This window comes from Myotis yumanensis, unplaced genomic scaffold (genome assembly GCF_028538775.1).
Source record: "Myotis yumanensis isolate MYYU_CA2020_CCGP unplaced genomic scaffold, mMyoYum1.0.hap1 SCAF_19, whole genome shotgun sequence".
NCBI classification, from domain to species: Eukaryota; Metazoa; Chordata; class Mammalia; order Chiroptera; family Vespertilionidae; genus Myotis; species Myotis yumanensis.
In genome coordinates, this window is record NW_027223770.1 from 8,425,541 (window position 1) to 8,453,390 (window position 27,850).

The 27,850-nt window shown below is 56.5% G+C and overlaps 1 protein-coding gene across 1 annotated transcript in view; it reads left to right on the top strand.

The window, feature by feature from the left end:
• RBM19 (RNA binding motif protein 19) overlaps positions 1 to 27,850 on the top strand; it is a 90,221-nt gene that overhangs the window by 14,798 nt on the left and 47,573 nt on the right. Inside the window, exons 16-21 of the mRNA XM_070399617.1 lie at positions 1,037 to 1,166; positions 6,734 to 6,906; positions 7,288 to 7,348; positions 8,977 to 9,056; positions 10,367 to 10,422; positions 12,418 to 12,534. Coding sequence (XP_070255718.1) covers positions 1,037 to 1,166; positions 6,734 to 6,906; positions 7,288 to 7,348; positions 8,977 to 9,056; positions 10,367 to 10,422; positions 12,418 to 12,534 — 617 coding nt within the window. The remainder of the gene's footprint in view (positions 1 to 1,036; positions 1,167 to 6,733; positions 6,907 to 7,287; positions 7,349 to 8,976; positions 9,057 to 10,366; positions 10,423 to 12,417; positions 12,535 to 27,850) is intronic.

A 27,850-nucleotide genomic window follows, 5' to 3' on the forward strand; every position in this document is an offset into this window, starting at 1 on the left:
GCTCTGTGCTCACTGTGAGCTTGGTCCCCACTGAGATCACAGGTGAGAAGCTGGAACCTCCAGAAAGAGGTCTCAGCCTCGGGCTCCTCGGCGTTCTGCTCCCTCGGACTTGATCCTCATTCTTCTGCTTGTGGGATCTCGTACCTACAATAGCTTAGCAGTCAGTTCTGCAGGCGGACTGTCTCCTGTCCTTGGTAGAAACGAACATACACTCACACACAGATAGTAATGAGTGTGATAGTCTCCTGTGGCCGCCATAACAGGTTACCGCCAACTCTGTGGCTTAAAACAGCAATGTGTCCTCTCACAGTTCTGAGGCCGGAGGTGGGAAATGGGGGTGCTGCAGGGCCGTGCTCCCTCTGAGGCTCCAGGGAGGCCCCCCTCGCCCCTGCAGCACCTGGTGGCGCCAGTGCCCGTGGCTGTGGCTGCTGCACTGACCTCTGCCTCCTCACGTGCCTTCTCCTTCCCTCCATTTCTGGCTGGATCCAGGGCGACCTCACTTCCAGATCCTTCACTCAGTGACATTTGCAGACCCTTTTCCCAAATCGGGTCACACAGGTGCTGGGGGTCAGGACGTGGACGGCTCTCCTGGGGCCACCTTACAGCCACTGCAAGTAGCTTCTCTCTCAGGCACGTTAGCCATGTGCAGCCTCTGTCCATGTCTGGTTTGTCTTTTCAAAGAAGAGCCGCACGCACGTATGTGCACGTGCGTGGCTGAGAGTCTGTTGCGGGGAGAGAAGTGTGTCTCCAGTGGCCCCACTGCATTTCCTGCACGAGAGCTGCTTCTCATCCTGGTTCTGTCCCCCGCCCCCTGCCCACTCACACCCCGGCCAGAGCAGCCCAGGGGACACACGTGCTCGGCCCCTCCCCCAGCCCTGAGCTGCAGCAGGCCCCGTGGTTCTCAGGGATCAGGCGGCGGAGGGCTCTGGGCTGTGTGCCCCTCCTGGCTCTTTCCGGGGCGAGTCACTCGTACTGTCTCACCCTCGGGCTCTTCGTCTGTGTAAGACACTGAGTCCCTCCTCACCTCTGTCTGCAGTTCCACCACGTCCCCCTGTATCTGGAATGGGCTCCCGTGGGCGTCTTCTCCAGCTCAGCCCCACAGAGGGAGGAACCCCAAGACACACCGGTGGAGCCTGCGGAAAAGGATGGGGCGGAGCCAGAACCTGGTGAGAGCTGAGTCCCGGGACAGCGGTGAGGGAAACGGGTGGGCGGCACCATTTATTAGGTTTAAAGTTCATTATTCGTCCCAGAGACCAGTGGGTCTCAGACTCTTGGATTTCATAGGCGCATTAGAAAAATAGAGCATAAACATGATGGGTGCAGCGCAAGGCCATCAGCTTTTTGGCTTGTCAGTTAGAGGTTGCAAGGAAAATAAACTACTTAGGATCTATTCCTAGGGACTCAGAACACAGCCAGTGAAAACAGCCTTACTTCACCCACCCGCCCTGATGCCTCCTGGGCCAGGGTGGCTGGGGGAGGAGTCAGTCTGGAGGGTGGAGGGTCCGGGCGTGGCGCAGCGCCCTCTGGCGTCCAGGGGCTGCAAAGGCAGGGAAGGGAGGTGGGTCCCCAATCACAGTGGGGACCTCGCAGTTCTCTGGTGGAGACTGTCCTGAGGATGGGGAGACACTGCACGGGACCCACCAGAAGGGTCAGGGGCGCCCCAGTGATGGCTCACCTGAACCCCCCTGTATTCCCAGTGCCCCCTAGGCCAGTGCGGCCCCCAGTTGAGAACCACTTAGTCTGGAGACCGTGTCCGCATCCTAGAATGAAAGGCCTTTAGAAAAGTGTTTAAAAGGACTGTGATGGTCCTTTAGCCAGGGGCCATGATCTTGCCCATCAGTAATATTTCTCCCCCTTTCCCTCTATCCCTTTGGGGTTACCAGTTTATTGAAAAAATAAGTCTCCTATCTACCGTATCCATTGTTCCTATTTTTAAAGTGTTAACAGTAAAAAGCAAAAGTGCAGGTTGAGGCCATGTCTGTGCTGGTTGCCAGCCCTGTTGTCAGGTGAAGCCCCAGAGCTCACCCGGGGCCTCTTTTTGCCCTTTTTGTTCCTTTCTAACACCTGTCACGTACACAGTCCCCTCTGTCCCCTGCGCTGTTCCTTGTCACCCGCTCCTCCCTGACGGCCGCCTCTCTGCATTGTTCCCGCGGCTTCCCCAGGCCCGACCGCACTGCACGGGGCTCAGCAGCCCAGCCCTGCGTGTCCTCGGCTCCCCAGGGAGGCGGGCAGGAGGGGCGTGGACGCGCCTCTCTGTTCACCCCCCTCTGCGCAGCCCTCCGCTCTCTGTACCAGTCCTGAGGGAGGGGGGCTGTGTGTTTTATCTCCCCACAACCAAGACCCTCACCTCCAGATAAAGGCCTCCGAGGGGGAGGGGGCCCCGAAAAGCTGCTCGCTGCTGATAACAGTCTGTGCTGGCGGCCTTCGCCCAGAGCGAAGGGGAGGGGGCGACTAAATTCTGCCCCCTGATTACAATGAGGCCCCACGCGGCGGTGCGTGACTGGATTTTGTTGTGCTAACCCGATGGCAGCGCGTCCTCCCAGGCCTCCCCAGCTCCCTCCAGCCCCCTCTGCCCACCCTGGGCCCAGCCCTGCCTCCTTTCTTACTTCTTCCCTCTTCTGGTTCCTGGTGATTTCGTTGGCAAACATCTGTTTGAGTTTCACAGTTCCTCGTTTATGCTTTCTAGTCTTTCTACTGCCTCTCCATGCGGGCCAGGAGCAGAGGGTGTGTAAGTGGGCGTCTAACTCCATTTTTTTGGTCAGGAGCTGCGGCTCCGTGAGTAAGACAGTTGCCCAGGGCCACGCTCCTATCGGCATCACTCTCATTTCCCAGGCCGCGTGCTCTCCCAGCTCTGCGCTGCCTCCTGACTGCGGTCTGGGGCCCCCTTCTCGTTTTTCTCAGGCCCCCTTTTCTCAGCAGATCTCAGGGCTGCGGTGCCCTTGTCTCCTTAGTTCTTCCCGCAGCCCAGGGGGTTGCAGGGGTTGCAGGGGCAGGAGGCGGGCGCTGGGACACAGGTTTAGGGAAACGGCAGTGGCGCTGTGCTGTTGGAGGAAGGCCAGGCCCATTCGATCGCCTTGTATTTCAGTCGGATGCTCCTCCCAGGTATGGGGTCAGGAGTGCTGGTTGGCTCACTAGAGTGGGAGGGACCAGATGAGCAGGCAGGTAGCAGGTCCTGGCTGTCCTCACAGTCCCCTCATTCATCCTGGGCCGGGCCTGAGGGCAGCTCACTCGCCAGGGAAGGAGGCTCCGCCTGGTTCTGGGGTGCTGTGCTGCCTCTCAACTCAGCTCTGTCACAGCCCCGACGTCACCCCTTCTGGGCAGGTACCCGGGGCTTTAAACAGACACAGACCAGCCCCTGCCCCTGGCGTGGGGGGACTCTGGCCACGCTCAGAGCTGCTGGGCCCCCGACGCCTGGAAGCCACACTGGGCCTGGCTGGAGTCCCGACCCCGGGAAAGGCCGAGGGAGGGGCCAGTGGGCTTTGCCAGGAGTCTGCCCAGGCAGGGGGCGCGGAGCACAGAGCCCCGGCTGACCGCTGGCAGCCACGAGCTGACCACTGCTTGGTGCAGAGCTGCGACATGCCTTTGAGCTCATTGCCGAGGCTTTTTCTTTTTAATATATTTTATTGATTTTTTACAGAGAGGAAGGGAGAGGGATAGAGAGTTAGAAACATCGATGAGAAAGAAATATCGATCAGCTGCCTCCTGCACACCTCCTACTGGGGATGTGCCCGCAACCAAGGTACATGCCCCTGACCGGAATCGAACCTGGGACCCTTCAGTCCACAGGCCGACGCTCTATCCACTGAGCCAAACCAGTTAGGGTTGCCGAGGCTTTTAAACTGGACTTTCAGCTTCTTTGGAAACATCTGAACGTCTGACACCCTGGGCTGACCTTCCTACGTGGCAGCTGTTGGCCAGTGTCAAGAGGGGGCTGCCCCATAAACTGCCGTGAGCCCTCTTGGTCTCCATCATCCCCACTGTTCTTTTTTTTTAATCTTTGTTAGTCTTTCATAAACCTCTCTCCAACCTGCAGGCACCTGAGACTTAAAATTCCGGCAGCCCCAGAATTTTCCCTGGGAATGTGGCTGCTGAGGTCCCTAACAAGACAGCACACTGAGGCCTGGAGCCGCGTGCAGTGTGGGCCTCAGTCCCTTCCTTTCTCCTCTCATCTCCGACGCAAATGCGAGGAGAGCCAGGGTGGAGCTGTCCTCCCAGCTGAAGGCTGTAGCCTTCGTTTCCATTGAGATCTCATTCGGAACCAGAGTCTTAGCTGCTTTGCGTGGAGTCCCTTGTTGGGTAAATTGTGTGGGAAGGAGCCTTTGTGTAGATGATTCTTTTTGTCCTGTAGAGATGCTGGGTTCTAGCTTCACCTCCAAGGGAGAGAGGACGCCTGTCCCACTGCTGTTCAGCTGTCACCCATTCCCTTAGGTCAGTGGTCGGCAAACTGCGGCTCACGAGCCACATGCGGCTCTTTGGCCCCTTGAGTGTGGCTCTTCCACAAAATACTGACTTCTGCGCATAGACCACGAAGTTTCAATAGCACTATATGTGCGCGCCCGCACGTGGTATTTTGTGGAAGAGCCACAGTCAAGGGGCCAAAGAGCCGCATGTGGCTCGTGAGCCGCAGTTTGCCGACCACTGCCTTAGGGCTTCAAAGGGTTGTCCTGTGACAAAGCAGTTGAGGCTTCACTAGGACTTGCAAGCATTAGGCCTGCAGCAGAAAGGGAGCGGGATGGAGAGGCTTTGGTGCTCAGCACAGGTGTGGGGACAGACCTGAACCCCAAGCAGCCCCCGCGGGTCTCAGAAGTCTGAACCATTTGGGTGCTGGTGTGTGCGAGAGGCAGGGATGTCTCCGTCAGCTCTGGGTGGCACGCTGAGTTGCCTCGCCCCGCCCCGTGCCAGCCAGCCAAGCAGGGTCTGGATCTGCAGGGAGGGATGGGCCCCCTGCTCAGAGCCCTGAGGCCGAGGGGTGAGGGCCCAGCTGGTGGCTGCCTTTGCTGAGATGGTTTATTTCCTAGAGGCTGTGGGAGGGGCATCAGAAGCTTGGATGTGGGGGGGGACGGACTTGTCCCCAGCCCCGACCGTGTGACTTGGGGGGAAATGGGGGAGGTTGATGGAAACTGGAAACGTTTCCGGGGCATCCCTGTGAGGCTTCCGTCACCTTGGGTGGAATTCACACTCAGCACCAGGGCTGCCGCCTGTGTCGCAGCCACACACCCGCCTGCCAGCTCCCCGTGTCACATCTGCTGTGCCCTCTTCCCACAACACTGTTCCTTCGAAGCAGGAGTTGGGGGTGGGGGGGGGGGGGGCAGATGAAGCCACAGCCTCTGTCACCCCGTCTCCAGAAATAACCAGGAGCACCCTAAGCATTGCTTTCCTGCCTCGTGTGCGCGTGCGTGTGCGTGATAGGATGGAAGTTACTAAACTCCAGAACATTGGGCATACGTGAAATAAGCCCAGCCTGCACAATGGGCGAGTAAGTAGAACCTTAAAGTGTCTGCAGTCACAGCTGGTTCGCAGGACGTACTTAAGGAGGGGTGAGAACGCTTGTTTGAACAACTTGAAGTATGAATGAGGGCACTCAAACACAGAACCGACCAAAACGCTATTTTTCTTTTCTGAAAGAAAAACTGTCCCACCCTGGCCACTGTACCTGAATGGTTAGAGCATTGACCCACACACTGAAGGGTCGCTGGTTCGATTCCGGGTCAAAGGCACATTCTGAGTTGCAGATTCGATCCCCAGCCCCGGTTGGGACGCGTGTGGGAACAGCCAATGTTTCTCTCACCGATGTTTCTCTCGGTCTCTTCCTCCCTCCCTTCCACTCTTCTAAAAATCAATGGAAAAAATATTCTCTGGTGAGGCTTAAAAACAAACAAAACCAGTTGTCCTGCTTCCTTCCAGGCCTGCGAGGAAGCCTGCGAGCCCTCAGGACAGTCCCGGGAGCTCTGCTCTGTCCCCAGTGTACAGAATGTGAGGGCACTGAGTGACCTTGTGTATTGTTTCCTGTCTTACTTTCCTCCTAATTTTTTATCACGAGCATCACGTTCTATTTAGCACCTCGAGCTGCCCGTGAACTTGTCCGTGTGGTCGCACATCCTTCGGAAGCATCGTTGTCAGTGACCACACCCCTTATCCCAGGCGTTGGTGGCCCTATAACTCTCCTCTCCTGCTCAGGAGCGTTTGGTGTGTGTGTCCCGCGTTCCCACGTGATGCCTGACTCTGAATCGAAATGTCACGTGTGGGTGAAAACACTCCTTTGTCAGTGCTCCCTGAAGCTGAATGGAACATCCCTTAGCTTCAGGGCTATTGTTCGCGTTCTGTAATTTCTGAAAAGTTGTAAAGCTGAGTTTTAGTTTGAAAGTTCACTAAGTATTTTTTCTTTTAGAAAAAATAAAACTTGCTGAAGGTTTGGGGGTCAATAAAACCGTTCACACAGCAGTTTACTTGGAAGTTCAAATGAGTGTGGGGAGTCCGAGCCTTCGAAGGGTCATAGTTTGGGGTCTGTGTTTCACGTTCCTTTCTCTTCAAAACAGAGGAAGGGGCGGGACCGCCTCTCCCTGTCCATCAGCACTTGCTAACCCAGCCCAGGCTGCGAGTGGTGCCCCTCCTGGCGCCGCCCCCCGAGCAGAACACTCTGGATCCAGCAGGTTCTGAGCCTGAGGCAGAGTAGGTGTCATTTAATGGATTTTGGGTGCTTCTTTTTGTTTCTGTTGTTTTGATGGGGATCCAGTGCCAGACAGCGAGACCCGAGAAGGTGAAAAGCCAACAGAGGGAGGAGCAGCCAACTCTTCGTTGAAGATGGAGGAAGAGGAGGAGGAGGAGGAGGAGGAAGAGAGCCTTCCTGGGTGTACCCTGTTTATTAAAAATCTCAACTTCGACACAACTGAGGAGACGCTGAAGGGGGTGAGTGATGGCTCCGGGGTGCGGGCTGGGAACCCCCCGGCTCACGTAGTCGCTGCCTGGCCTGCCTGTCAGCAGGTGCTCGTGTTGATCTAGTTGAGCAGCCAACGCCCACCGCCTGACATCTCTGCTGGGCCGTCCAGTGGACGTGTCGCCCAAGACCCCAGCAGCAGCCAGACCAGCCTGGGTCTGGGGAGGGAGGGCACCCACAACACCCAAGGGACACGCCGGATGCCTGGGGAGACGCCTGTCCTGCGAAAGCGCAGTCAGTGTCAGCGGCACGGACTTAGGGAACAGCCTGGGCACCCCCGTGTTTAAGGCCCCGCCTGGGACGGTTGCCGGATCAGCCGGGAACGGCGGTGACACCTGTTAACTCTCTTCCAGGTGTTTTCCAAGGTGGGCGCGGTGAAGAGCTGCTCCATTTCCAGGAAGAAGAACAAAGCAGGTACTGCCTGCGGAGCCTCAGCCGGAACCAAATGGTTCCGGAAGAAACGGGAGCTTTGGGTGGGGGGTAAGGGCGACTCGCACCGGGTTGTTTTGAGAGTCCTCTTGTTCTGAAATATTGTCACTGCTGAACCCGCTTGGCAGAGCGGCCCTGGCTCCTGTGTCCCAGAGACCCTGGTGCCCAGCGGGGCAGCCGCGCACATCAGGGTCTGAGAACCTGGACTCCAGCCCCTGGACTGTCAGACGGTCTGGGAGCAGGCACAGGCCGGTAGAGTGGCAGACACCTCTCCCCCCAACCCCCCCACCTCCCCCACCCCCCCAGCACCTCTGCCCTGGGAACTTGCTAGGGAACAGCAGGAAATGCCGATCCAGGGCTCTCCCCTTCCTCTCTGAGAAGTAGCCCAGACGGAGAACATCTGGAAGGTTCCACCGAGGCATTAGCCACGCACCTCACTGGTTGGTGGGTGCCAGGGCCATGCAGAGGCCACTGTGGTATCTCCATTTGGCCTCGGGTGTTGTCCCGAGTTGCTCGGCCTCTGCTGTGTCTCCTCTCCAGTCCTGGCCTCCTGCAAGATGCTCTTAGAGATCTTGTTTTGTGTGTCCTGTAAACACCCCTTGTTTCCACAGCCATGCAGTCCCCCTCCCTTCAGTTTGGTGGCATTTGCAGGGATGCCGCAAGTCCGCCTACAGCTGTGTCCTGAGAGACACACAAGCTGGTGGCTGCAGCACAGTGGGAGGGGGCCAGGTGGGGCAGCCCAGCTCAAGGTTTCACGTCAGCCCGAGGCTGGGAGGTGGAGGCAGCAAGCAGCAGGCAGCAGGCAGGGGACAGAGGCTGGAGGTGGGAGCAGCCGAGTGCCGGCGGGAGTGCGCAAGGCAAAGGCAATGGCGGGAGACGGGAGAGACAGGCTGGTTCCAAAAGACAGGCCTCCATCAGACCCCAGCCAGTCCTCCTGGAGTTCACCTTGTGGGGAAACAGAATAGGCTCAGGAAATGTGTGTGAAATGCTGGGGGAGGCATGCATCACGTTTTGTGTCGAAAGGGCAAGATGCAATTAGAAGTCTTATGTTGTGTGTGTGTCCTCTAAACCCCGCCCAGTGCTATGCATCCGAGGTCGGGAAGCCAGAGCTCATACAGTTTGAGCTCCCCATCCTGACGGCCTGAGGCCGCCTCCCTCCCTCCTCCAACCTCATGCCCGATCGTCAGAAGCACTGTTAGAGTGAGCTTTGGGCGTGTGGGACTGTCCCGCCCACGTCCACCTCAGCATTACCTGCAGGAGGGCAGGGGACTGCCCGGGAGAGGCTTTGCTGCTGGTCACTGCCATGCTTGTCCCCATCAGTCCCCTCTCCCTCCCAAAGGCGGAATTCTATTCCGAAGCTAATTATCACGCCAGTCATCTGTTAATTCCAGGCAGCCTGCCTTGGGGGTGGCTGTATCGCTTCCCTGGCTGACTCTATGAGATGACTAGTAATGAATGGCGAGCCAGGAGCTGAAACATTAGGGGGAATGAAGGAGGGTGTGAGGAAGAGGATACGAAGCCGAGGGCCAAGGGCCCTTGCACTTGGCCTTGCGCTCCTTCTTTGTGTTCCCCCCCACCAGCCCCGCAGCGTGATTCCCGCCTCTCTCTTCCAGGGGCGCTGCTGTCCATGGGGTTCGGCTTCGTGGAGTACAGGAAGCCGGAGCAGGCCCAGAAGGCGCTCAAGCAGCTCCAGGTAAAGGGTTTCTCGGGAGAGGGCCGAGTCACAGGCAGGCGGGGGGGTGGGGTCCCGTCAGCCCTCCATACTGAGCGGGAGCGCGGATCGCCCACGCTGCCTCCAGTTCTCCAGGGACTGTGGCCCAAGAGCAGCCAAGAACCTTCCTCAGGGTCTGTAGTCACTGTGGTGCATTCATTCATCCATCCACAGCTCGTTATCAAGGCCCGGGTGTGCTCACCACCCAGCTCTCCTTCCTCTCCCAGAGGTGCGCGTGGGCCGGGCCCAGTGGCAGGGCGCCCTACAGGGTCACCGCCCTGGGCAGCTTCGCTCACTTGTAGGAACAGTCCAGAGCTCCCTGGTCACGGGAATGGCCTTACGGGTCATAACTGGGCACGTGGCCAGTACAGTTGTTCTAGTAGAACTTGACCTTCCCCTTGATTCAAGGCAGCTGCACGGAGGGCTGAGTTGGGTTTGGGTAGGATGATGGGGACGTGATGGCCTGGGGGCCTCCCTCCGCCTTCCGTTTGAAAGGCTCTCTCCAGCAGGGCTCGCACACGCAGGTGCCCACGGGGGCCAAGCGGTCAGTGAAGGGGCAGGCATGACCCAGAACAAACCCCACACTCCCGCCCACTCCTTGGCCTCAGAGGAAGGTGGGCCCGGCGACCTGGGTCCGTGGTGTTTTGTTCCTGCTGTTTTCTGAGCGGCACTAGGAGTCGGCCCTCCTTCCCGCCCATGTGAACCCGGATCTGCGAGGCTCTGCTGGGCACAGCGTCATCTGTCCTCGCGGTGCGCGCACGTGTGCACATTGTGCAGAGAGTCGTTCGCACGGAGCCATGTGTGCTGTGTCTTATGGGCGATTTAAGGGATTTTTGAGGGTGATTTTCCTAATATGCCAGTTTTGCCTCGAGGGACCGACCTCAGAGCCTTGCTTAGATGCAGCTCCACTGGGCTTAGCCCTTTTTTGGAAGAGCATACAAACCAGACTGAACTCCGCCAGCTGCGCCGAAGGGGCTCGCTGGGCTGAGAACACTTGCAGCCGTGGAAAATCCTGTGCCCTCGCGTGGCAGAATGGTCCCAGTCCCTCGTGGCTTGAGAGGACATTGGAGTGCCAGGTCTCTGACCACCAGCTGCTGCCGGCTCAGCACGGGCGTTTCTAGGAAAAGCCCTGCTCTGTCCTGGGCTCCAGCTGATCCCTCCTCCCGGGACCTGTCAGTCCCCCCGAAGGTTCCCGTCCCCTCGCTCAGCCGAAGCCAGACCTGGGGCAGGGCAGGGGGTGGGTGGGGTGTTTCTAAGAGGAAGAGGGACAAGCGTGTCGTCTTACCTCGTAGGGTCACGTCGTGGACGACCACAAGCTGGAAGTGAGGATCTCGGAACGAGCCACTAAGTGAGTCCCCGGGGCCTTCCCTTCCCTGCCATCCGGGTTCATCCTCTCGGTGGTGCTGCTGGTGCCCCGAGGGGCGTCTCACGGCCCTTACATCCTCTCCCCAACCCTTCCTAATTAAGGTGGTGGCGTGCTTGCCAGCTCTATCACCGTTTCCCTGAGGGACGGGGGCCGGCCAGTCCTTGGGTAAATGTTTAATACACGCAGCGGAAGGCAGGGGCGCAGGCAGGAGAAACAAGCACACCCCACTACCTTGGCCGGGCCCGTAAACCAGGGAAGGTGTGCCGCTGGCTGCCATGTGGGCCGAACCAGAAGTGTGAAACCTAGACGTATCCCTTCATGGGGCTTTTTATTATGGAGCCAGACAACAGTGCCCACACGGCCTCCGTTAACTTGAGATTCAGTAGGTGTTAGAGGTGGTGACCAGCGACAGACCAATGCCCAGGGCCAAGCTTCCTGAAGCAGTGAGCTTTTTTGAGCTTTAGTTTTGCCCCGACATATCCACCTGTCCGTACGTCTAAATGGGCTAGTATACGTGAGGGGCTTCGCACAGCGCCCAGCACAGAACGCGTGCGCAGTATACGCCATCGTCACCATTGCCATTGCCATCCACCGGCCTCAGGCGATGAAGCGACCACATCTAACGGCCCTAGGGCCGGTCTCAGATACTTACTTGGTACTTTCCAGCCACTCGGTCCTTGTGTGGTCCTGGAGCAAACTCGCTCTCAGTGAGCTCACCTGCTGTCTCCTCCCTCTTCGTCTGCTGATGCTGCCTGACATTCCAGCCCAGGCCGCCCGGATGCTCCCATCCCGGTCTGTGCCACAAAGAGCATCCTTAGCGAGAAGAAGGCTCAGTACAGGAGCCCTTGGAAACCCGATGGGATCCCGAGCTGCGGTGTGAGCACAGGGTCCAGGCTCCTGAGGCCCACAGCTGTGGGTTCCAATCCAGGGCCGGGTGACCTTGGGGGTGACTGTGCCTGGAATTGAAACGCAATGGCCGGAGGTTGTGCGGAGCGTCCGACACGCGCGGGGCACACGAGAACTCGGCCAGGGGTGGATCTGGCGACCTTTCTTCAGTCCCTGTGCCTAGGGGGCCGGGCTGTTGGCCACACAGCCCCAGACACAGTGAATAGAAACGTTGTTGAATGTCCTTGGCTGTGAGACAGCGATAGGCCCAGGAAGAGAAGTGAAGCCGGGGCTCCTGTTTCAGCGGAGATGGTAGGGAGGGCCTCTGTGGAGGTGACATGGGGCGGACTTACAGGAAGCAGCCGTAGCAGCAGTCATCAGAGGGGTGTTTATCACACGTGGGCGCTGCACAGTGTTTGACATGACCTCTCTCGTTAAGTCCTCATGCATTTTGAGGTTGGCACCATTACTAGACCCTCCATGGTTAAGGAAACTGAGGCCTTAGGGGCCAAGTGACTTGCTCCAGCCACACAGATCCCAAGCGGCCGAGTTGGCGTTTGCGCCCGGATGTTAACTCGCAGCGAACCTTGGCCCTTCCGTAGAGCGGGGGGGCTCCCCGGGAGCAGGGGCAGGAAAGGCAGGGCTGTGTTGGCGGAGTTTCTTCCCTCCCCCCTGGTCCAGCTCCCTGAGCAGAAGCTGGATATGCTTTGGTGAGTGATGAAAGCTCACCAACAAGACCTTTGGACCAGCTGGGGTCTTCCTGCGTCTGGAATGAGACAGAGGAGACTGGGTTTGGGGAGAGATAGGCCTCTCCTCACCAGGGCTCTGTCTTCAGTCCCAGTGGCCTCTAAGTCTCTTGGATGAAGGGCAGGAGACCCCCAAGGGTGGGATGTGTGACCGGAGAGAAGATGATTATGGTCTATTCCCCGGGGAGGCTGCCTCCTGCCCTGTGCCCGCAGCCTCGTGCACACTCACTCCCTAACTCCCTCGCCTGAAGGGAAGACCAGCCTTGGTTTTTGGGGAGGGTGGTCAAGTCAGTGTAAGGCAGCAGCTACCGACCCCCAAGTGACCAGCCCCTCCCCCACCCTGCAGGCCAGCCCTGACATCCGCTCGGAAGAAGCAAGTTCCCAGAAAGCAGACCACCTCCAAGATCCTGGTGCGGAACATCCCCTTCCAGGCCGACAGCCGGGAGATCCGAGAGCTCTTCAGGTGAGCAGCGCCGGCTCCGTCCCGGTTCGGTCCGGGGGACGGCATGTGTGGGAACCTGCCAGAGGTTCGGGGAGGCGGCCTTGGGGCCGCGGTGGCACCCCTGAGGGCCAGCGCCGTGGTCTCTAAAGGTCATCTGTGGCTGCCTGTGATTTATCTCCGAGTCTCAGCTCTGCTCTCCAGAGCGTGGGACAGAAAGTAGTAGAAAGGGCCGTCTTCTCCCCCATCAGCTCTCCCCTTGGTCTTGCTGACGTTTCTACCGCTCAGGGCCCTCCTTTGGTTTAAGCCAGTGGTTCCTCACCTTGGCAGCCCCTTCGAATCACCTGGTGACTTACAAGCTTGCCCCTGTCAGGCCCAACCCCCAGCGTTGGATTCCCTTGGAAAGTCCAGCCAGGGTGGGGACCACGGGGCTGCATGGCTGTGTGTGGAGAGCACCTTTTAAAATGAAGGTGCATCCCCTACAGAAGTAATGCCACCCAGCAGAGACCTCTCGGGCCCGGCAGAGGAGGGGACCTGCAGGAGCAGGCCGGGCAGGGACTGACGTGGTGATGTGCAGAAATGCAGGTTTGATCAGCCAGTTCTTCCCACATTTGGAAAGAGAAACTGGCAATCCGAATTTTTAGGGGAGTATGTTGGCAAGTCATTCGCTTTCTAAAATCAAACACCGTGCAGGACAAAGTCTGTGTGGACTGGATACAGCGCAGGGGCCACTGGGCTGCAGCCCTGCGCTCGTACCTCACACTGTCCGCTTTCTCAGGTTGGTTAGCTGCCCCCCAGCACCAAGTCCCGGATGCTATGAGAGGTAATAAGGAGGCTGTTTAAGCCCAGGCATGCCCAGGTGTGTGCTGGGCGGCCCAGAGAGAGGCCTTCTGACCCTCAGAATGGAAGGGCAGGTGACATTAGCCCCAGCCAGGCAGCTCGTCCAGGCTTGAATGGGACCTAAGAGAGTTCTGGAAACCTACATGGGTGAATAATGAAGGATTCTGGATACCAGGCCTCGGCCATGCAGCCTGTGTGTGTCTAGTTCCAACATGAAGAGCTGGGTGTATTAGAACTGCCAGTTAGCATTTTACAAGGTCAGCAGTGGATGCAAAGTTAAGTTCTGTGTTCCAGAGACTAGAGCGAAGTTTCCTGGTGTGAAATCTACCCCTTTGCTCTCACTCGGTGGTTTAAAGAAAGGGAAGCTGGTTAGAGGACCTGCTTTAAAATTCTCCGTCCTCCCCGCCGTGCTAAGTCACATGCTGGCGCACGATTCCCGCAGGCCTGGGTCCCTGCAGGCGTGGTTGGCCGGGGTTGAAGCAAAGACACCGGCCCCACCGGGTTCTGAGTAGCAGGGCCTTCACGGTGGGCCAGGTCCCCTGTGTGGGGGCAGCCTGGTGAGATGGGGTCTCACTCTGGGGGGTGTTTTCCTGCAGCCTGGATAGCAGTGGAGAGGAGTGTGCGTGAGGGCGTCGCTATAGTGCGTACGGGTCCTGGCCTGTGGTGTCCGCTTGGTTAACATGCCTCCACTCTTTAAAAAGAATCCAATTTAAGACCTGCCAGCTCCAAACGGGATTGCTCCAAACGGCACGTGTGGATCAGGAAATAGTATCCCGTCAAAATGACAGTTTTACTTGGTTCGCAGTCTGTTTAGGATGACACTTATCCAGGGAACAAAAGACCACACGGCAAGGGAACAGCACTTTGTTTAGTCTTGTGTTTTATAATTTATTTTGAGAAGACAGGGAATTAGCGTCCACTGAGCGTAATTACATGCGGTGCCTTCCCCCTGCCATTGTTCTGTTGGGATTTGCATCAACCCCTGGAGACGGGAAGGCCTCTGCCAGGGCTCACCTTGCTTTGTTGTGCCTGTGAGATAGGAGTTTGAGGCTGTTCCGAGGGGCGGCCAGCAGGGGTCGCTGTGAGCCTTCTCGGGGAGACCAGCTTGTCCAGGAAACCAGAGACTGATTTCAGACAAAGCCAGTGGCCACCAGGGTTTGGGGGAACCAGTCTGATCCATTTTGCCAGGCACGTTTTGTGGACTTGCCCTACCAGGTGTAATCAAGATCCCAGCTCCGTCTTATGGAGCTCTCACTGCTGTGGGCGCCTGGCTGCGCTCCTTCCCAGGCAGTGTCTTCCCCTTTAGCTGCACAGCAACCTGCAAAAAGGGGGGAGGGATGCTGTTGCCTCTTCTGCACCCCGAAGGGAACTGAAGACCGGGACACAAAGCATCCTGCTGAGACCACTCAGCTGAGCCCGGAGTTGAATGTCAGTGTCTGACTCAGAGCCTGGGCTCGGCCCACTCCTGTCTCCCAGGTCTAGAGAGGGCACCGTCGTCTCCCGGAGCACCGAGTTATAGCTGCTAAAAGTGAGGCCTTCAGCTCCCCTCCCACTGGCTCACTCCCAACCCCAGCCAGTGTAGCTGGCCTGGCCTGTTCTCCCGCAGCCCACATTACTGTCCGCCATCCCGTCCCACCGCTGCCCTGGGAGTGCTGTCCACGTGGTGATTTAGTGTCCACCTTACCCCTGCCCCAGACTACAATCTCAGACACACTGTCTGCCTCTCTGCTGTGTCCACAGCTCCCTGATACAGAGCCGGTGCTCAGTAAATGTTTGCTGAGCACACACAGCCACTGTGCAGAGCCTTGCTCCATGGAATCCTGATAAAGACGGAGCTCGCGAGGCACAGAGAGGCTAAGGAGTTGCGCAGGGTCACACAGCTCTGCAGCAGCATGGCCAGGTGACTCTCAGTCTAGAGCAGGGGTCCTCAAACTTTTTAAACAGGGGGCCAGTTCACTGTCCCTCAGACCGTTGGAGGGCCGGACTACAGCTTAAAAAAAAAAAACTATGAACAAATTCCTATGCACACTGCACATATCTTATTTTGAAGTAAAAAAACAAAACGGGAACAAATACAATATTTGTATTTGCATGTGGCCTGCGGGCCGTAGTTTGAGGACCCCTGCTCTAGAGGCCCTCCCCCAATTGTCCCCAAGGGTCAGTGATGTCAGTGAGAGCTGCTGGCTGGTCAGGTGGCTGCAGGCTGCAGAGGGAGAGCTTTTCATCTGAGCCTCTTTTTTTGTTGTTAGTTTCTTTCTTGGAGGTGTGAACCACCTGCTAGGGGTGTGAATGGGCGAGCTCACAACAGGTGTCTGGAGGCCTTAATTACACGCTTGCATCTCCTGTGCCCGGTGCACCTGTTGTGTCGGCTTTGTGGACAGCGCTGTCTGTCCCTGATCTCTTCTCCTCGTTTCCTCTCTCAGCGACCATGACCATGACCGTGGAGGGAGGGCTGAGGACAGCTCGCCTGCTGAGTCCTCCCTCGCCCAGGTGTGGGGTCATTGCCTGATTAACTCCTGGTTTGTCAGCAATACTTTTCCAAAGCTCTGAGCCACCAGCACTGTCATCTGCCCTGAGCAGAGGGGGTTACTTCCTGTTTACCAGGCTTCTTAGGGAAGAGGCCCTGCAAAAGAAAGAAAAGAAAAGAAAAGAAAACAGCCTTGAGCAGCTCCAGTGCCTTGGAGAAGGGGTGTGGGGTGGGGAGAGGAAACCCTCAGCCGAGTTCTCTGAGGGGAGGGGTGGGGAGGGTGAGGCTTCCCTAGGTGCCCCTCCCTCACCCCTGCAGAGAGACCCAGGATAGAGGGTACCCCATCCCATCACTCGTTTTCGTGTTGTAGGTGTGCGTCACACCAGTGGCAGCGTTGAGTATTAGTGTCAGAGACCAAATGACCCTCAAGCCTATAAATGATTGGCTCTCAGGGTGCTGATCCCCAAACAAAGTTTAAACATGGCCTCGTGGAGATGGGCACACCCTAGGTAAGGGTTTTGGTTTTGTTTCTAGTTTTAGTTACACAACTAAGGTGTTTTTTCTCCCCCTTTTATAAAACGTACAAACATTACAGGCAAGGCTGTAGCCCGTTGACCCCCGCTAAGGACAAGAGGTGAGGTCCCAGCACCATCTCTGGGTTCCCTTCTCCAGCCACTCCCCACTCTGACCCGTTTCCTCATGGGGGCTCCTGCCCCTCCCACTGTGCTGAGGTTTGTCTTGTTTTAAGACTGTTTTTCAGAGCAGGTTAGGTTTACATTGAGAGGAAGGTGCAGAGAGTTCTCACATGTCCCTTGTCCCCACCCACATAGCCCCTCCCTCATTACCCACATCCCCCACCAGAGTGGGACATGGGTTACATCAGTGAACCTACACTGACACACAGTAATCACAGATGGTTCCCCCTTGGGGTGTACATCCTGTGGGTTCGGATAGATAATGACACTGTCATTACGGTGTCAGAGTAGTTTCACTGCCCTAAAGTATACCTACTTTGCTGGGAGCATTTGGGCAGTTTGCAGTTCTTTAGCTAGTTCACGAATAAATGTTCCTGTGAACATTCCCGTGTGTGTCTTGGTGACCGTGTGCCTGGTTTCTGTAGGGTGTCCATGGAGGAGGGGCATTGCTGGTCATGGGGTGTACACAGCTCAGGTCACTAGATACTGACTCGTTCCCAGGGCACTTGTATCAGGTGGCACTGCCACCATCAGTTTGGGTGTTCTGGTTGCCCCTCATCCTCGTCAACACTTGGTATTGTCTGTCTGTCTCTTTTTAGCCATTTTGGTGGATAAACAATGACATCATCATATTGTGGTTTTATCTTGCACTTTCCTGATGGCTAAGGAAATCAGATGTCTTTTCATATATTTATGAGTATCTGGACACACTGTGTTGTGGAATGCCTGTTCAAGTCTTTTGCCCATTTATTAAAAATTGGGTCATTTGGTTTTTTTCTTTGCCAATTTTTCTTACTAACTTTCTAGTCACTTTTTGTATTATTTCTTGAACTATTCTGAATCCTAGTTCTTTGGTGGCTATATGATTGGAGTCCCTCTCTCTCCCATTTTGTCGTTAGCTTAATGGTGTCGTCTTAATGGTGTCCTTTGGAGAATAGAGGCTCTTAATATTGTCAATTTGTCATTTTTTCCTTCATGGTGAGGTTTTCTGTGTCCTGTTTAAGAAACCTTTGCCTCCTCCAGGCTCATGAAGAAAGTCTGCTTTCCTCTGCAAGCTTTGACCTTTCACCTTTAGTCATGCAGTCCGTCTGAATTGATTTTTGTGTATGGCGTGAGGTAGCGATCGAGGGACATTTTCCCCCACATGGATATTCAGTGGGTCCAGCATCATTTATCGCAGAGACCATTCTTTCCTCTGCTCTGCAGTATTGATTTTGTCATAAATCAGGTGACTGTGTGTGAGGGTCCGCTCTGGACGCTGTGATCCGTTCCATGGGTCTATCTGTCTACCCTGTGCCAATACCTGCGGTCCTAAATACCGCGGCTTTGTTATCGAGTGGTGTCTAGTGTCTTTGTTCCTCAAGATCGCCTGGGCCCGGTCAGCTCTTTGCATGTCAGGCCTCTGGGCTTTTATAAAACCACAGCAACTGCAGGTTCTGAGCAGAGGGGGGTTGGGGGGGTCTCGCTTATATTGTCAGAGATCTTGTGGGGAGCAGAGGGGTCAGCATGGGTTTGAGGAGGCACCCCGGGTGGTTTCTGTGGTCACCTGGGCCAGAGCTGACTGGCTGGACCCAGTGTCAGGTGGAAAGGGGGAGCTGCCGGGTCGATTTGGGGATGCATTTGCAGAGAGCCTGATGGCTTCAGTGCGGACTAGGATGCAGAGAGGACAGCGGCTGGGAGACGGCACAAACGGGTAGAATAGCCCGAGCGAGGCCTCAGCCCCACTCGGCACACCACCCCTTCCTCGCTATGATGTGTCACTCACAACCACTGGCCGCAGTGGCGGTGCCCGGGTCGTGGGTCTCCGCTGGCCTGTCCATGGGTGCGTGAGTTCGTGGGTTCTGGTGAACACTCCTGTGGGGAACACCTGGTTCAGGGTCGCCTCCTAGCTCCTGGATGTCAGCGGCTGCACCAGCATTGCTGTATCGCTGACCTGGGATCGAGGCTGTGTTGATGTGCCTCCGGGCAGTTGCGCAGCCCTTACTCTCTCTAAGATCAATAAAATAAAATATTTTTTAAATGTTATTTTTAAAAAGTTACTGCCACTGACCCCGGGGCCAGGACGCAGCAGCGCTTGCTCAGACAAGATGTCAGGTTACCCGGGTTCTCCTTTCTTGTGCCTCCTCGTCCTCATCGTCAGCAGTTGGCTTGGAAAGGAGACTGTGTGATTTTCCAAGTGAGAGAACACGGGCGGGGGGTCAGGAGACCTGAATTCTCGCCCAGCTCTGCCCTGTGTGACCTTGGATGTGGCGTGACTTCTCAGAGCTTCCGTTTGTTGAGTGAATCGGTGACGGGTTGGGCGAGGCCAGGCAGGGTGGGTAGCTGCCGCCTTGCAAGCCGACACCCAGCCTGGCTGGCCATGGTGGCCTAGAATTGGGTTGGAGAATGGCAAGGCCGCCTGGGCTCCTGGGAAATGGCATGGCAACTGGTGAGTGATGTCCGCCACGGACCGTCCGCAGTAGGTACACCACCGCCGCAGGCGTTGGCCTAAGAACATGGTGTTCGTGGCATGTGGCGAGGGCTTTTCCGATTCTGTCCGACTGGCCGTGCATCCCAAACCAGGGCCCACAGGAAGCCACGGAGTTTTCCTCTAAAAAGCCACAGGCATCTCTGAGGGCTGGAGAGCGTGGGGTTGCAGCTTTCTCCCTTCCTTTGCGATTCCGGAGGCTTGGGCTTCCATTGCAGCTGATGTTTTCTTTCTCTCCACAACCGGCCGCTCCAGACCCGGTGACAGAGGCCCAGGGAGCACCCTGGGGAGGCCTTGTGGGTCCTTGGGGGCCAGGCAGGGTGGCACTGGGCGCCCTGATTCCCTGCAGTCGGACGCCGTCACTGCAGCCTGCGCTCACCTTGCCTTCACACCTCCTCTCTCTCCATTCACTTCCTTGCCAGCTACAAGGTCTCTGCGCTTTGTCTGGGCTTGTGGGGAGGACGCCGTCGGCTCATTGTTGCGGCTGATAATTGTGCTCCTGTCTCCGAGTCCCGGGTGCTGAGCAGCAGCGGGAGCCCCGGCCATCTCGGGAGGCTTCCGTTTCCTCCTGTCTCGGAGCTTCCCCTGGAAAACGGAGGTCTCCACACACTGCTTTCTGGTTAAGAAAGAGCTTGTCCGTTTAGCAAATATTTACTAAGCATCTCTAGTGAGGCAGGGACGTGGCAGGTGCTGGGTTACAGAAGCAAACGGGAACTCCGGGAAGGGACTGCCTTGGCCCAGGGGGCCGTGCACCCCAGGTCCACCCCACTGAAGCCCATCCGTAGAGGGCAGGTCTTCTACATCGTCAGCCTGGTGACAATCCAGGACTCAGAGTCCATCCCTATAGAAGGGCCAGGGTAACACTGTCTGGTTTGCTGGAAGGACAAGGTCAGTGATGCTGGCAAGGATTTGGCCTTCGGCCCGGCCCAGGGGTAGCTGTCATCTAGTGTGGCTCACACCTACAGCTCCTGCAATGCACAGGGCAGCCCTGAGAGCCAAGGGACGGGCTCCTACGCCCAGCCCTGCTGCTAGTTAGCTGTGTGCTCTCAGGAACGTTACCTGACGTTACCTGACCTTTCTGGTCCTCCCGAGGACACTGGGCGAGGGAGGTCAAGTGCACGATCGTCTGTGAAAGGGTTTTCTGCTCTAACGGAACATTTTATGAAATCGGGGGCCATGCCCCGTGTTTCTCAAACCCGAGTAATGCCTAAGGAGTCCTCTTAAAGACAAGGAAACATCTCGTGGCCCTTCCCCCACGGCAATCATGTAAATATTGTTATTAATATGCGACTTAAGTGTGTACAAATGTAAAATTCCGAACAAACTGACAACTTATGCTCATGGTTCTCTTAGGACTATAAAACCAGAACACATTTTCAAATTAAACACAAACAAAATTTAAAATCAATGAAATTCAAATTAAGAATGTTAGTTTAGTGTGATGGATGGCATTGTTTTGCAGGAACGAGATCCAGAATGTGGGTTTTGGTATTAGGAAGATGTGCCGCGGGTCCAAATCTATAATCTGTCTCGATACTCTCCCATCAGTAACACCAATGCAGAGTGCCTTCTGGTGGCTCTTAGCACCGTCTCTGCCCCCTCTCTGTCCATTGTCGCTCTTTAACTCCAAAGCCAACCCTTTTAAAACTTGAATTGCACCCTAGCAAAATACTGAGCGTGGTTAGAGAGTCGGCCCATGGACTGAAGGGTCCCGGTCCAACTCCGGTCAAGAGTACCCCTGGGTTGCAGGCTCGATCCCTGGCCCTGGTTGGGACACATGCAGGAGGCAACCAATTGATCACATCCGTCTCTCACATCAATGTTTCTCTCTCTGTCTCTCCCTCCCACTCTCTCTAATTTCTCTCTCTTGTGTCTCTCTCTTCCACGCTCTCTTGTTGAATATCAATGGGAGATTATCCTCAAGTGAGGATTGACAAAAAACAACAACAGCCTCCAATTGCATTAAATGAAGATAGGACAGTGCCACTTTGGTGAGGTGTTGTTTTGACCAGCGTTTTATGTCATTTCAAAACTCTTTCATATACAAAACTCTTTGGAATCTTTCTCTGTTATTAGCAAGTCAGACCTTTAGTCCTTTAAAAGTCTTTCTTCTGATGAGAAAAGCAACCCATTGCAGAGAGTTTGGGAAATTGAACAAAAGCCAAAGCCACCCGCCCACATTCCCACCAGATGACAGCGATCGCTCTGACGGGCTTTCCCGCATCCCTCCTCTTCGCACGCCTTGGTAGGCGGGCAGGTACTAATATCGCCATCTCATGGGTGAGGAGCTGGCGGTCAGAGAGGCTAAGGGCCTCGCCGGAGGTCTTGTAGCTGCTTAAAGGCCGCACCGGCCCGAGCCTGAGTTCTAGTCTCTGCCTCCTTTCCTGGGCCCTGGAGGTGAGGTTTGACGTAACCCCGGATTGGCACCCTGCCTTTTCATGGGTGCCAAGAGCCTCTTGTCCTTCCGAGTGTGGCGTGTAAAAGCCCAGCTCCGAGTAAGTGACGGGGCTGGCGCTTCCTGGGAGGGAGTTTATATTTAAAGTGGCCTCCGCTGGCACCGACGGGGTTATTCAGGTCGCACATTGTCACATGTGAGCCGGAAAAGCTCCGTGTTTACCCGACGCGTGGACGGAGGAATAGAGGCGTCTGTGAGGGAAGGCGTGGGCAGAGAGAGAGAGGCGTGTGGAGAAGGTTTTAATCCACGCGCCTGGATTAGACAATTAGACTCAGCCTACCTTGAGTTTAAATAAAGATCCTTAATGGCTTGTTCGCAAAGGTGCCTTTTTTTTTTTTACCTCAGCCTGAGCCTTCGCCTCCGCTTCTCTTAATATAGCCAAGCTTAACCCAGAACAGCAAAAGAACAAAAAATAATAAAAAATTCAGTGGGTTTTCTAAGGGCCCTTGAACCTCTTGGGTGAATGTGGAATTTTCCCAGACATTCTGAAGCCTCGAGTAAGTGAATGTTAACAGTCCTGCCCACCTGGACAGCCCAGACCCTGCCTTGACCGGCAGAGAGAGACCCAGCAAGGCCCAACCCAGGCAAGTGCGAAGGAGTTCAGATCCGCCGCCTCTCCCCGCTCGGAGCCCCTCCGTCCTGGGAGCCGGGAAGTGCTGACCACACAGTTTACCCTCCCTGGGGCTGGTTTGTGCTTTTCTGAACACGCTGTGTGTGCTGGCATCCCCGTCCCCAGGGAGAAGCAGCCCACGTTCTAGGGAAAGAGTTGGCTTGATGAATAAAAACAGAAAAAACAGCCCAGCGGCCTGCTGTGGACTGCGGGAGCGGGGCCAGGCCCACGTGGTGTGGCCTGGGAGGGAGCTGCCTGATTGATGGACAGAAGACTCCCCACGGGTCGTTCCCACTCAGGTTCCGTCCGCACATCCAGTGCAGCTCCGCCTGTGCAGCATCCCTCCCGGGGAGGATTCCGGACCCGCTCCACGGCCCTGCTCTGAGGCCCTGCGGGACCCCTGGGAGCCGAGGGGATCAGGACAGCCTTGCACGTCTAGCTGGTTTGGTTGGGTTTTTTAGTGGATTTATTTTTTAACTGATCTCTCCACGGTGGCCTGAGCTTCTCTCCAGCATCCCCACGCATTGCCCGCCATGCTCGGGAGCCAGGGGTGGGGAGCATGTGGCCGGTCCCACTCACGAAGAGTCCCTCATTTGTATCTCATTTTCGAGTTATTATCGAGCCGCCGGTTGTGAGAGTGTTTTGACAGCAGCTGTCAGCAAGGTGCAAGCGGCTGCCATCGCCTCCGATTGGCTGAAGACACCTATGGCAGCTGAGTAATGCCCAAGCCTACCCAGCCCTGCCCGAAACGGGAGCAGGAGGCCCGGGCGGGGAGCCCAGGGAGGAAGAGCAAAGGCAGGGTGACCCCCGGCCACTCCAGGCCCAAAGCCGACCGTCTCACTGCAGCCTCCGTGTCGTTAGCATTTTTCTGACTCCTGCTGGAGAACCGGCCGTAAAAGACTCGGATAGTGTCTCGTGTTTTATTTGTTTAAATTGAGGTTTGGGGCAGCCAGGGGAGGGGAGATGAGAGAGGATCCATCCAAACAACCATTTAGTCTTGTCAGAGTTCATTTACTGAATTAGCGAGGTTACTGCTCCCGGCCCCCAGCTGTCAGCCCGGAAGCCAGAGCGGGAGCCGGGAGGGCAGCGATGGAGAGCGGAGCCCAGGCACTTGGCTCAGTGCAGGCTGCTCCCTCCGCTCAGCTGGAGAGCAGGGAGCGCACGTGTTCCCTCTGCCTCGGAGAGTCTTCTCTCCACAGTATACATCGTTCCGCATGTGTCCTTCCGGGCGTGGGCATGAAGGCCTGGGATAAATAATGCTTAGTATTCACTGCCTTTTACCCAAGCAGTTTAAAATTCATTCCCTTCTTTTCTTTCTTTTTTTTTTTTAAGTATAAAAAAATGTTAGTGCCACCAGAAAGCAGATGTTTTGTGGTTGGGAAGCGTGCTTCTACCTTAAATTGAGGGTCCGTGAGGGTAGTCTCAGACATGGGGACTGCAGGAGAATGTCAGCTTTGCGTGTTGGACAGGGGAAACCACGTTTCATTCCTGTTTGCTACCCCTCACACCCCCACACCCACGCGGACTTCCACTTCTCTCACTTTGGGTGTCAGCTGCTGCCATCAGACGAGATGTGGGCTGACGGGGTGTTACAGGTGCGTGCTCACTGCATCCCCACGGATCTCCCTTGCCCGCTGGGACCGGAGAGCTGAAAACATAGGTTCTCTTCGTGTTCAGCGCCCATCAGGGGACATTGGGTCGTGTCTGAGGTCATGTAGGGTTGTCACAACGTGGGGGGAGCTACTGGTACCTGGTGGGTGGGAGCTGGGCTGCTGCCAAGCACCCACCAGGGCACAGGACAGCCGAGGACGAGGAAGCGCCCACCCCAGGTGTCGGCATGCTGGGGTGAGACACCCTGGGCTAGACTGCAGGGCAGGGCTTCTGTGCCGAGGAGCCGGGGCTGCGAGTGTCCCTCAGGAGGAGCACTGCAGGCATGGTGGCTGTGCCTGGCCACCCAGCGCTCCCATCCCTGTGACAGCCAGAAACAGCCCCACAGCTTCCCAGAGGCCCTCTGGGGGGCAGTGCCCCCGGCGAACCACTGCCGTTCGTTGGCTTTTCATGGTGACCACGTGCGCAGTGCCAGGCTGAGTTCTCACCCGCTCTTTCCATGTTTAGTCTCCATGCAGTCGCAGGAGACCGCTGTTTTCACGTGCGTGTGAGAGGCAGGAAGGGCAGTGAGGTTAGAGAGGCTGCATCCCCTGCCTGCAGCCCAGAAGCAGGGAAGACGGGGTTAAAACCCCTACTGTCGGGCCACAGCCCTAGCCACTCTGTTCATCTTTGGTCCTCACAGAGCCTCAGTTTCCTCATCTGCTAAGTGGGAGCAAATGATACCCATCCTCCCACCTCGTCTTTTTTTTTTTGTGGATCTTTTTTATTTCTTTTTTAATCCTCACCCAGGGTATACTTCCATTGATTTTATTTTTTTTTAAATCTTCATTGTTCAGATTATTACAGTTGTTCTTTTTCCCCCCATAGCTCCCCTCCACCCGGTTCTCACCCCCTCTGCCCTTACCGCCCCCCCACTGTCCTCGTCCATAGGTGTACGATTTTTGTCCAGTCTCTTCCTGCACCCCCCACACCCCCTTCCCCCCGAGAATTATCAGTCCACTCCCTTTCTATGCCCCTGATTCTATTCTATTCACCAGTTTATTCTGTTGGTCAGATTTTTTATTCACTTGATTTTTAGATTCACTTGTTGATACATATGTATTTGTTGTTACTTTGTTGTTCATAATTTTTATCTTTACCTTTTTCTTCTTCTTCCTCTTCTTAAAGAATACCCTTCAGCCATTGATTTTAGAGAGAAGGGAGAGAGAGAAACGTCCATTGGTTGCCTCTTGTATGCGCCCCAACCAGGGATCGAACCTGCAACCTAGTGTACTGTCCAGGTGCACAGTCAGTGACGTGTGGTCCATGGACATGCACCCAGGAGAGGAAGGTCTGTGCACCTTCCTGTCCTTGCATCCACCCAGCAGAGCTATGGAGCCTCCTAACGAGACACCCACGAGTCGGTGGTCCAGGGAAGCGGGGGTGTTCGCAGAACGAAGGGTCCTCCCCAGCCTACGGAAGCTGCCTCTGAAGGCACCGGAGGTCACGGGGCGGAACAGCGCTCCCTTTCTTGTCCACACCCACCGTCCAAACTGCAGAGGAGGCTCCTTGCCACCCTGTCCTGCCCTCAGCTTCATCCTCCGCCCTGAAGGAGGGAGGGGGCCAGTCACAGGCTTTGACAAGCGGTTGCTTTAAAGGGAGCCGCTCCAGGCTCTGGTTATGAGAGGAATGTAGCTGGCGGCCGGAGGAGGATGCTTGGAGTAGACATCCCTCCGGTTTCTCTGATTCGCTTGTTTCCCTCCCCCAAGGCAGATCGGGAAGACATTCCCACCTGGGTCCCGTACAAAGCGTCCTCTCCCTTCCCTCTCTGCAGCTGCGGGCTGCCCTGGCTACGGAACGAGAGTATTTTGGGAGGTGGGGACATCAAGCCACAGGGCACTTGTCCTCCTTCCTGCCTCCCCACGACAGATCGTTAAAGTATTCCAAGGGAGCCAGAGCTCTGAGGCTGAGTCACGCGGCAGCGATGTCATGGCAACTGTACCGTCTCCCGTCCTGTCACTTCCTTCTGCAGCCCGAGCCGCCAGGAAACTTGGTCGAGAAAAGTCATTATGGGGCCAGGTGGGGAATCCAGGACAAGAGGGTCCCAGGGCTCCCTCCGGGTCCCTGCCCCTGCCCTGGTAGCGCAGTGTCCGGGGGGCAAGGGGGTGCAAGTGCCTTGCCTGTGTAAGGAAGCAGATTGGGGCGGGGGCATTTGTATGTGATATGGGTGCTCGTGTTGACAGGCCCGGACTCCAGGGTGTCCACAGACGAAGTCAACTTCAATGACGGCCTGTTTTCCAGGAGTGGGGGCGGCAGAGAGGGCCCCCTTCTTTCTGCAGACCTCGTTTCCCCTTTGTTCGTTTCTTTCCTGGGTTATCGAGTGCGTGTTAGAGCCATGGGGGTCTGGTCCTGGCAGAGCTGGAAGAGACACGTGGGGAGTGGACAGTAAAGGGGTGACGTCAGAGACGACACGCACCGTGCGGACTTTCGGGTGCTGGGGTCGACGGTGCCTGGGAGTGTAGGTCAGGGAAGGCTTCCCTGAAGAGGTGGCTGTGACCTGAGACCCCGATGATGAGAAAGCTCTAGCCTTCACCCCAGCCCTGAGTCACATGGCTAACCCAGAGTCCAAGGGGGGGGGGGGGGCTGGCAGGGCGGAGGGCGTGTGAGCACTCGCGAGACTGGCCACCGCAGCCCGCGCCAACCTCAGCATGGGGGCGGGGGAGGGGGGTGCGTGAGGTCTGGCCCCTCGTGCTGCTCCCCACAGGCAGCCCCTGCAGCAGTGTCTTGTGTTTTCTGTGCACATGTTAACACACCCCTCCCCGTGCCACCCTTTTTTTTTTTCTTCTTTTAACTCTTTGGCTCTTGGCTTTTTTTTCTTCCACTTAGTCACACATCTTGGTGAGGCTCTAGTTTAGGGAGCAGTTTCCTAACGTGGCCCCCCACATAGGTGGCCTTGGACTGCCTTCCTCCTATCTCAGGTCTGTGCTGTGGTGTGTTGGTGAGTGAGGGTGTGTGCCAGGCAGGGAGCGGGACGGGGCGCCCTGTTCCCTCCCAGTACTGAGCACTGAGCACTGCGTCTTGTCACAACTGTGGCAGAGTGAGGGGGTTCCCTTACCCCTCCCTGCAGGGAGAAGCTGGGTGGGGCTGCGGGGCCTGCCAGGCTCAGCCTCTGTGATGGCAGCTCCCAGGAATCAGTCCCTCGTGAGGGCCCCGCAGGTAACGGCACGTCAGGAGGGCGAGGTGAAGAGGCCTAATGACTCTCACAAGCCTCCCTCATTACCGCAGACTTGGGTTTTCTCTGGGCCTCTAATGAGTGCCCCGATCTAATAAGTCCCTGGTTAAGGAAAACAAACAGCTCAGGGAGCCGGAGGCAAGGACACCTGGTGTTGGGGTGATGGAACAGCGTGGTGCAGGGATGAGGCCCGGGCTGGGGGCCAGTGAGGGTGGTGCCTCCATGTGGAGTGGGTTGGGCCAGGGCGTGGGATTGGCGAGAGCTGGGGTCGCCGGACTCCTGTAAAGAGCCTGGGCTGGTTAACTTTGTGTGCCAGCTTGACAGGCCACCAAGTGCCAACACCTGGGAAGGCATGGTTTCTGGAAGCTGAGGCCCAGCGTGGACGAGCCAGCTCACCCCACACTTGTGCTGACAGCCTCTACATCATCAGTGCCCCCGACTTCCATCTCCCCCAGTCTGAACACGGGGTGCTAGCTCGTCCTTGCTGTGGAGGAGCAGCTCCCACCAGGGTGGGAACACCCCTCGGATCCAGGTGGGCGTTCTGTCCCCCTGGGAGCATGGATCCCTGTAGGGGACCCACATCAGGCATTATTTACTCCCACCGGCCTCGCGAGGGTGGGAAACCTCTTGATTATTTTCCTCCAACGTGAACTCCCACGCCGCCCCTCGGCACACGTCACCCGAGCCTGCTGCCTCCGAACAAGCTGCGGCCACACTTCCTGTCTTCCACGTGGAACGGAGCGGGTGGCACAGCAAAATGCTCGCAAACAGCCCCTCTCCTGTGCGAGTGAGCGAGCCCGTGTGTGAGCGAGCAGAGATAAAGCGCCGCTAGGGCTTTGTGCGTCGCCAGAGACAGATAATTTACCTTCCCTCCTCGCGAACTTTGCAAACGATGCTCTTTAACTGGCTTGTGAGATCAACAGTGCTTGTTGCGAGGCCTGCCTCCCCTCTGACTGTAGATTTTGCCTCTTCTCTCCACCTCTGCTG